This window comes from Gadus morhua, chromosome 18 (assembly GCF_902167405.1).
Source record: "Gadus morhua chromosome 18, gadMor3.0, whole genome shotgun sequence".
NCBI lineage: Eukaryota > Metazoa > Chordata > Actinopteri > Gadiformes > Gadidae > Gadus > Gadus morhua.
Window position 1 is genome coordinate 15,188,274 of NC_044065.1, and position 10,644 is coordinate 15,198,917.

Genomic DNA, 10,644 nt, shown 5'->3' on the forward strand with positions numbered 1-10,644 from the left:
CGGGACGGGGGGGGGGGGGGGGTGAGAAGACCCCCGGTTTGACTTTAAAAAGTTTTTCCCGTGTGCCTGCGCCATGGGCTGACTGAATGTGTTGGCGACGGATTGTTGCCGCGACAACGCAACCCAAGACATGTTGTCAGGAGGAGGCAGTGGAGCGGACAAGCAGCAGTGTGTGTGTGTGTGGGGGGGGGGGGGGGGGGGGGGGGGGGGGGAGGGGGAGACGTGTCTCACAACTCCGTCTTATCTCACACATCTGAATCCATTCCATTCCAACGGTGGCTCGTTAGAGGAGACTGTTGAAAGTGCCGGGAGAGAAATCCACGGCATTAGTGTCGGCTTCAGATTCTTTCCCCCACTGTGTGTTCGTAGTTGCTCGCGATTATTATATTTTCCATTCAATCTTTCTTTTCATCAATGAGAAAAGCCTTTTGTGCGAGGGGAGCCGTACCGCACCCGGAGGCTTGTCTGGTGGTCCGGTTGAGCCACCGGGGACCTGGGGGGGGCTTGGGTGGCAGCCCAGCGGGGCGGCGACAGCGCGCTCTTTAATTGATTGGACTATAAGACCACTTCAAAGTTCTCCATTCCCATCTGGGCTTGACGCGCCCCGGCTGGCACGGCGTGTTATGATGTGGTGATGGGGCTGAAAAGGCTTTTGATGTCATCCCCGGCAAAGTGGCTACACACACTCAAATAACGAGTGCGTCGGAAATACACTGCAAAAGCAGACAGTTAAAAATTAATTAATTGAAGTTATTTTAGAGAGGGTGCAAACACGCACATTAGGCGGCATCGGATCTGGATTGCAATCTTCTCTCTGCCTCTCTGTCTGCCACTATTTCTCCATGTGAGCGTTTCTCCTGCTTCTCCTGCCCACTGACTCTCCAGGCACCCCAACCCCCCCCCCTCCCAATCCTCACATCAACTACAGCAATGTGTCGTCCCATGCTGTCTCATTATTCAGGACGTGTGGCTGGTGGAATCTTAATTGTGTTGCCACAAGGTTATTATACATAAACCTTGAACACTACATTTCTCCTGCGTACGACTCATTCTCTCTCTCTCTTTATAATTTCAACTCTGTGCTCTTCCGCTCTGTTCGTGTGGTCCTTGGTTCTCTCCGTTCGCCCGTAGCACGGTGTCGCATGAGCGAGTCCAACTGGGGAATGTCGGCGTTGGCTCGAAGAGAGTGTGCAGTGTGGAGGGAGACAACTCGAAACGCAGACAGATGGAACAGACGGAAAGGGGACGTCATCCAATCGGAGGAGAGGGTCACACAAGTGGGCGGGTGGGGAACAATCATGAATAATCAGGAGAGATGAGAGACACGGTATAGATTCAGTGGGGGCCGATGCAGAGGAGGATTAAATGGTAGTGTGTAAGTGTATGCATATCTTTTAGTGTGTGTGTGTGTGTGTTTGTGCTGCCGTGACTTTGTGTGTGTGTGTGTGTTCGGGGTGTTTTCGACATGCTCTGAGCAGACATCCTCTTCGGGCCAGTGTTCCAGGCAGCAATCCATTTGTATGCAGTTGTAATACAAGTAAGAGGAACGGATTGGCGATGGGTACGGTTGGAGTTAGCGTCTACACCCTGTGACTGTGTGTGTCTGTCAACACATTTGTTATTGTTCCCCTACCCCACCGTCTCCTTTCTCTAGATCTGTTTATCTCCCCTCTCATCATGTCATGGCTGACTGATCACATTGTTCTGTCGGAGAGTCCAGGGGATCACATGTGAGTGCGTGACTAGTGTGTGTGTGTGTGTGTGTGTGTGTGTGTGGACGGAGGGAGAGGGGTGCTGCGTGCAGGGGACTGAGAGATATCGCTCTCAGACACGTCGACGGGGCGCCTGTAATTGCTCATTAACAAAGCATGAAGAAAAACAACATCTAGCGTCTAGCATCCCCAAAAAAGACCAGCGCGACGCCAGACATCAGAGCGGCGCTTTCACCGGGGGAACGACAGATGTTGTTGACAGAAAAAGGATAACAACAACACGCACACAAAAAAAATAAAAAGGTAGCCGGGAATAAGCGGGCGGTCGTCTTGGAACGGCGTGAAGTCAAGAAGCAACAAGGCGACGCCAAGCACCTGATTAGCACGGCCAGCCGTGGCAGTCGGCGGGACGGGCGGGTGGCCGCCCTGGAATGTGAAGAAGGTAGAGCTCCGCCCCCCCGCCGCCGCCCTCACCCTTCCAGCAGCTGGTTCCCCGACCCCCCCCCCCCCCCCCCCCCCCCCGCCTCTTCTCTCTCCCGGTCAGACCTTGAACTAAAGGCACCCATGCACTCATGCTGTGCACAAAGGGCAGACAATGCATGCGATGCATTTACAAACACACAAGGCGATGTTCTCTCCCTCTCTCTCCCACATGCACACAAATGCCACACACGCACACGTTCATGCATTACACTTACACCCACATGCACACATGCGTGTACATACACACACACACACACACAAACACAAAAACACACACACACAAACACACGCACACCCTTGCACATGCATGTTATGTGCAGCTGGGACTTGCATACACATGCACTTAGATATACACGCACACACACACACACACACACACACACATGAGGCAAGCGCCTGCTTGCCTCGGCACGTTGCCATAGCGATCGATTTGAGTGACGTAGCTGCTTGTGCGAAGGAGTGTTTAAGTGTTGGAGTGCAGAAGCAAGTGACACAGAAAGACAGGCTGGTTGCAGGGTTCATTGTAGAAGACATGCTTCCCCCGTCGACTATTGAATCGCCCAAATTTAGAAAAATACTAGATAAAATACCTGCGACTCGCAAGCCAACATCTGACAGGAAAACATTTTCCCATTACCTTAACAAGAGTAATACCAACATGGAATCGAAGCTCCAAATAATTTTCGAGACCTCCCGGGACACATTTGGTCCGCCAAGAACAAAAGTTACTTAGGAATGACGTTGCACTGGATAGACACTATTACTTAAAAACTTGAGAAGGCTGCTCTTGCCTCCAAGAGGGTGAGAGGAAGACACACTTACGATGTCATAGGTTGCCAAAGAGATCAGGTTCATTCAGCCTTTGGACCACATAAAGTAACAGCATGGGTTACCGCCGCTTAAGTGCCTTTCTGTTTTAATTGTATGGGATAAAGTGACCTTTTTATATTTTTCATTGACCACTTAAATTGTGTTCTCATTTTTCCCAAAGCCTGTGTTTTGAAACTTGTGTGCTGCTACTGATTGACGTCAACTCACCATAGCCTACTTTATCCGGTTGTTTGTGGATTTTACAGTGAGGCATTTCTTTGTTTAATCAGGGATATTGTTCTTGGTTTTATATGGTTTTATATGCTATTTTGTATAGATTTATACAATAAACACTAAGTGATGATAGGGCTATGATGTTTGTCCATGGATCTACAGTCAACAGTAGTAACTGCAGTAACTAGTAAAGTAATCTCATTACAATTTAGAGAAGTAACTAGTAATAAGTAACTAATTACTTTTTTTTAAAAACTACCCCAACACTGATACACACACACGCTCCAGTCTCTACTTACAGGCCACCTGCACCTCAGTCCTCCTCTGCAGCAGCGCCCCCACCCTGTTCCTCACGATGCAGCGGTAGAAGCCAGCATGGGAGTGGTCCAGCGAGGGGATCAGATACCTGCAACACACACACACACACACACACACACACACACACACACACACACACACACACACACACACACACACACACACACACACACACACACACACACACACACACAAGCACACACATTGGAATTCCATGTCAGGATAGAATAGCAGTAAGGCAGTAGAGTGTGTTGAGTGATGTACGGATCACAATACTACACTGAACACGTCCATACAGAGAATAATTAATGGTACAAAAAACAGGAGTGTGTTTGGATATTGGCTGGTTGAGGCAGCCTCACCTGGCCCCGAGTCAGACTGAATGGATTCTCGGGCCGAGTTAGTCTGCCTGTCCGCCTGTTGTGCTTTGCGTAATGAATGTGCAAGAGGGTAAACCAGCCATCATCACCACATGCATTAAGGCGATGTCCTACATGGAAGCATGGATCAACATCTGATGTACCACTGTCCATCTACTTAACTACAACAAACTGTCTTTCGAGTGGCTTTTAGCACTGGTATGGTCTTCCAAAAACACACAGATAGTTCACACTGGTAGCCTGAGTTGGTGACAACTCTTGGTGACAAGAGGTGGTGGGCAAACGGCTGGGACTCTTACAGTATCGGAGAGAGTGAAAGAGAGAGAGAGAGAGAGACCAAGGACCCAGTTCTGTTCCAGATACATGGACGCTGCAGGATAACACCCACATGAATGTATTTGCGTACGGCCCCTCCCTAATAGAGGAGCAAGGTCAGGGAGGACACGGGGGATTAGCTGCTGTTTATTCCACCGGTAACGCTTCTTTAGTGACAACTCCCTCCAGAGAGACCCATGCTGAGCCCCAAAGAGCACACACACACACACACACACACACGCACACACACACACACACACACACACACACACACACACACACACACACACACACACACACACAAACACACAGACACCTGCATTCAGCTGCCAAGTTAAACACTCCAAACTCAATATGTTTGCACTCCCTCCCTCATACACATTGTGTGTGGGTGTGTGTTTGCGTTTTTGTGTGTGTGCGCGTGTGCGTATGTGTCTATGTGGTTGTGTGTGCAAGCGTGTGCATGTGTGTGCAAAATGTACATGTGTGTGTGCGGGTTTGTGTGCATGTCTGTCTGTGTGTGTGTGTGTGTGTGTGTGTGTGTGTGTGTGTGTGTGTGTGTGTGTGTGTGTGTGTGTGTGTGTGTGTGCGTGTGTGTGTGTGTGTGTGTGTCTAATTATCCCCCCTGATGCAATGGAAAGAAATGCGTGTCACCTACGGACCACGCAGTCTCCCCGGGACTGACCTTGGCTTTTATCTCTCATTGATTCTTTGGCTGCAATGTGTCCTTCCAACCAGCAGGGGGACAGAGCATCTGTGTATGATCTGCGTTTTAATGTTACTCTTGTTTGCTATGTAAGCTAAGCTTCATGGAACTGAAGTCCACTTGATGATTTAATGACGTACTTTTGCGTAAACTAATGCCTGTCTTGTAAGCTTGTTTCTTTACTCCCTCTAAACAAGAACAAAAGGGGCTAAACTTGTCCAATCAGCAATCAACGACTATTGTTCAGCTTTACCTTTGGGGACTTATTTCTGAGTGTCAACAGCATTAAGTTGCTGCTGTGTATTTGTGTGTATGAGTGTGTGTGCTTGCTTAAGGCTTTTGAGGAATTTGCAAGTGAGATTTTTCTTCCTGAGCTAAAAGTCTGGGCTAGGCTCAAAATCGTTTAATCCTCACACGAATGTGTAAATCTCCCTCCAGAATTGAAAGTGGAGGAGGGGAAGGGGGTAATTCTCATTCAAAACAATGCGTTCATCTCTAATCTAAATCATTTAATGCATTTCCAACCATCTCAACCCAGACACACATCACAACAAAGGGAGGGAATCATTGACACAATAGGGAGAGACAAAATAGGCAGCCAGGTGTTTTGAAAGCAACAGCTAGGGATGTTTCCCTACAACCTGTTGTGATGCAGTGGCCGAATAAAGGAAAGGGCTAATTTGCTGAAAGGCCACTTGGCCGCTGACTGGTCAGTTTCCACAGTGCAGCTATTGACCTTACAGAGAACAAGAGAGATGAGAGAGAGAGAGAGAGAGAGAGAGAGAGAGAGAGAGAGAGAGAGAGAGAGAGAGAGAGAGAGAGAGAGAGAGAGAGAGAGAGAGAGAGAGAGAGAGAGAGAGAGAGAGGTGAGGATTCCTTCCTCTATTAGGAGCCACAATCTTTTGTTAGGTCCCCGCCCCCCCATCTCACTCCCACACACACACACACACATACACACAAACCCACAAAAACACCCATCCAGCCAGCCACAGACACACACTAAATCTTCTCTCTCCCTCTCGCAAACACACACACACAGAAGCTTTTTCCCAATGTGAAGGAAGCAAGCTCAACGGCTGCCTTTTTAAGGACGCTACGTTATAGAACGCCGACAAGCACTGTTCCACTGTTGAGAACACGGAAATTTGCGCCCTTTGTTTGTACAGAATTCCGAGACTTTTCAAGGATGCATCGATGGATCCTCAACGAGCCAAAATACCCATAATCCTTTGTGTTCACATGCTGCGCGGGGTATTTAAAAAATGTGCATGGAAAGCGATACGTTGCTCTACACCAGTGAAGTTATTTCAACGTTTTCAGAAATATTTTTTGGTGTATTGCTTGTTATGATCAATCATTTAATTGCAAAAAATTTTACGTATGGGATTTTTTTCAAAGTTTTTGCAACGTAATGATGGGCTGTATTTTGCATGGATTGATTTGTTTTAATATGTAAGCAGCTGGTGTTTATACAAACTACTGTCGCCAATAACAATTTAAACAATTGAAATATTAAAATATTTACCACTAGAGAAATATTAAAAAGCGGAAGTGGAAGCGCTTCCACACTAGCAAGTCGTTCCAAACTCTGAACGCTACAAACGCTAGGCAGCACTCTAGCCAGCACTCTAGCCCCATCGCTATAGGACGCGACTCGCAAGGAAGTGTTCTAGCATGGCTGCAGCCTTCACTTTGAGAAACAGCCACTCTCTCTCTCTCACTCCCTCTCCCTCTCAAACACAGCCACCCTCACTCTCTCCCGCCCTGTCCCCCTCCCACACACACACTATCTCTGTCTATCTTTACATATGTTGCAGAAGGCCCCTCCCCCCGGTTTCTTGCTATAATGAATATAATTAACCTTTCCTCTGCGCCGCGGCCCCAGACGGGGATGAGCACTCAGCGGAGTCCGAGCGCCGGACAGAGATTGATCGCCGTCCTGGCGGACAGTGGCGGACCTTTAGGTCTTTTTAATTACCCCCCTCACACACACACACACACACACACACACACACACACACACACACACACACACACACACACACACACACACACACACACACACACACACAGATCCCAAATACACATTCACACACACTCACTGGAAATAAGGAGGGAGAGAGGAAGAGGTAGAGAGAAAGATAAGAGAGGGATAGAGTGATAAGAGAGAAAATGAGATACAGTGAGATGAGGAAGAGGTAATCAAAGGTGATGGGTGGGAGGAAGATACATAAACAAAAATGGACATAAACAGTTGTGAGGGAAGACGGTGCGGAGATGGACGTCTGAAGAAATCCATATATATGGCTGTTGATACAGTACAGAGCACAGAGCCACAAAAGATGTACGCTGTTATGACAAAGCAGCCCAGACGAAGAGACTGACAGCATTCGATATACTGCCAAGAAATATGAACTCATTGCATGGGGCCAGGTATCAGCAGACAAGCGTATATGCAACAACGAACCGGTTGAAGAAAAGTATCATTAAACACCTTCTAAGTACAATAATGATGGACATGTAATAAAAAAAGGCTTTTACATTTGTTCATGGTTAAACTGAATCATAGGCTAAGATTGGAATCTCTCAAGGATTCATTTTTTTACAATATTCGTCATGCACTCATATAAATTACTTGTTAAATCCTATGATATGCATGCATATCATAGGATCCCACGTATGTACGGAGTATACGTGCAACCTCACAACTCACACATAAATATAAATAAAAAGAACAGAAGGCACCTGCCTAGACACTCATACACATACACACACACAGACACACAATAGCATTCATACAGACATCAAAACAGCACACTGCATCATCTCTCTTGCTATTTCCTTCCTGTTTTTCATCCGTTGTCATTTTTTTTCTCCATTCCCTCCTCTACCCTTTTACCAAGCTTTTTCCCTGCAGTTTTGGTGATTCACTCCTCTCCTACTCTCGCCAGGGGGAGGAGAGAGGGAGAGAGAGAGAGAGAGAAAGAGAGAGAGAGAGAGAGCAAGAGATAGCGCGAGATCAAGAGAGAGGAAGAGAGAGAATGAGATAGTGAGAGAGAGAGAGAGAGAGAGAACAAGAGAGAGAGAGATAGCGAGAGAGAGACAGAGTGCACAGGGCAAGTAAGAGAGGCAAAGTGCGAGAGCGAGAGAAGTGCTGTGTCCTCGGGCAGAGGATAATAGGGCTAGGGGAGAGAATGTGAAGGTGAGTAGTGGTGAGGATGTCAGTAAGTAAGATGTCTGCTTGGTGCAGGTGGTGACTCCATTTGGGTCATACGGTGGTGGAGCACTGCTCCCATTGATGTCTGCTGACCTGCCACTGGTGGCCATGTTGGAGCATAAGTGCACAGTTTAGGGCTCGATCCAACGTGAGCTTCTTCCTGCATCGGTCTGAAAACGGGCCTTTCGTGTCCCGCCTCACGTATCTGAGGTCCGGGCTCTTCTGAGTGTATGCATCTCTCTCGATGGAGAAATGGACTGCATCTTGAATCTTAAAAAAAAGTAGAGTACGCGAATGTGAAAACAGGTACCGTGGATTTCTATTTCTCTTTCGTACAAGGGAATGTCATTTGAAACCCAACGACCCGATCGTTAATTCAATCCAACCAGCCGAGGTTGGTAGTTGTTATTGTCCACAAACAGCGGTGGATGGATACAAGGGAAGGATGTGCCCTTCAGCACGGTGGCTCGCAGCCCCGACCCACAGATAATAATGGGATCATTGTTAACAACCGTGTCATTGATACACTGTTACTGTCCGCACCGCAAGATTATATTAGCCGGCAGTTGATAATACTCTTCCTGATTGAATTCGAATGTTATTTTGTTATTCAATGTCCATGGCTCCCATTTCATTGGATGGGGCTGTTGGGGAAAGGGAAGGATCAATGAGCAATGACTCCCGTTATATCGTACATATTCAGAATCTGGGCGTTAAAGCCATTGAGGCATTTTGCTGCATTGAGACTCTCTCTCTCATTGAGACATTGACACAAAGTGTTAATTAAGATAACACTCATTCATATATTAATTATTATAAGATATATTATCATATGAATGACAATATTAATAGGGCACTTGAAGGGACACACGTTTGTTTGTGTGTTCTCCAGGCACAACGAACACGACGGCTAAATGTGACACGCAGTGATACGCAGGGATAGGATGTTTTACTCAGTGATAGGCTGTGATATGATGTGATAGGCTGTGATAGGCTTTGATACGATGTGATAGGCTGTGATACACAGTGATACTCATTGATAGCCGTGATGGGCTGTGATATGCATTGATACGATTTGCGGGGAAAGAGCGGTGGCTTTTTCCGAAGCCGTGTTCTCAATTACCGAACATAAACGCCTACTCTAAATGTAAATGACGCCGTGGGTTTCATGCACTCACAGAAACTGACTAAAACACGCAGGTATGGATACACGAGGACAGACGAAATGACACACCATTATGACATAAATAGACCAAAATAAATCTAAAATAGCAAGTTTTAGCTTTTTCCAATTTGCAGCCAAAGCATGGCTTTAATAACGCAAACTCCAAACCCGAACGCCCGACGTTAATCGATAAAGATACACATGGCGCTGCGGGTTCTGAGTGGACAGGAGCTAAGAAATAATGTGTTTAATAATTTGGTATTTGACATTATTTTAATGAGATGCAGGCAGCGATACATGCTTTGCACCGTCCTGTATAGGGGCAGGAGCTTGGGAAACAGAACTCCCACAATTTAATCAGCACTCGTTACTTTGTTTGGTCGTCACTCTTGGCTTGGATTACACGGTCAAATCGCCGCTGACAACCTCCCAGGCTTCATCTTTCAATTAATCTCAACAATGACAAACAACGACGGCGGAGATACACCAATCAGGCCAGTGTGGTTGTGTGTGCAAGTGTGCATGCCTTGTGTGTGTGTCAGTAAGGATTAAAGGATTGATATGATCTCCCTTTTGTTAATTAAGTTGTCTTTTAATTTAGAGATAAAGGCCTTGAAATGATTATGTCGGATTTTCACGGAATATATTGTAGAAGACATTGTGTTAATTTTTGTGTGTGTGTGTGTGTGTGTGTGTGTTTGTGTGTGTGAGTGTTTTTGAATTCATGTTGATCCTGTGCATATCTGACCTGGCTTGATGAAAGCCTATTCTCTGCGTTGTGATTGTCTCTCCCACTCTTATTCCTCAAATAAATTAACATTCCAGCAGTTATGTGCTGAAGCTCTTCCTAGCACACTCACACCCTAAACCACAGGTGTTAAAAACCCTTTCAATACGCTTCTGAGGCTCAAAACAAACCCATGCATGCACGCACACAGAAACACACAGAACTAATACAAACCGTTCTTGTTTTATCTTGCCCTGCCAACACCCACACATACACACATCATACAGCCCTGCCCTAAACCACATGTTCAATATGTTGTACCTTTAAGACATGATATATATAGTGCCTTAAAGGTACAATATGCAAAATGGTTTGCTTTGAATTGTGCTTTCAAACACATCCTGTCATCTAGACGCCAACACTAAGGCTACATGGATGTAGGGGGAACAGTTTGAAGCAGCAATCTCATGCTCAACGTAGACAGGAAATCGTGCATATTGTCCCCCCCTCGTGCAGAGGACTCCCTCTCTCCCTCTCTCTCTCTCTAACTCTGTCCCAATGTCTCTCTCCCATCACC

The 10,644-nt window shown here is 46.6% G+C and overlaps 1 protein-coding gene across 4 annotated transcripts in view; it reads right to left on the reverse strand.

The window, feature by feature from the left end:
- The window catches only part of LOC115531103 (protein sidekick-2), a 286,697-nt gene that overhangs the window by 85,810 nt on the left and 190,243 nt on the right, over positions 1-10,644 (reverse strand). For all 4 annotated transcript variants that reach the window (XM_030340152.1, XM_030340150.1, XM_030340151.1 and 1 more), the window contains exon 3: positions 3,539-3,645. In XM_030340152.1, the coding sequence (XP_030196012.1) occupies positions 3,539-3,645 (107 nt within the window). The remainder of the gene's footprint in view (positions 1-3,538; positions 3,646-10,644) is intronic.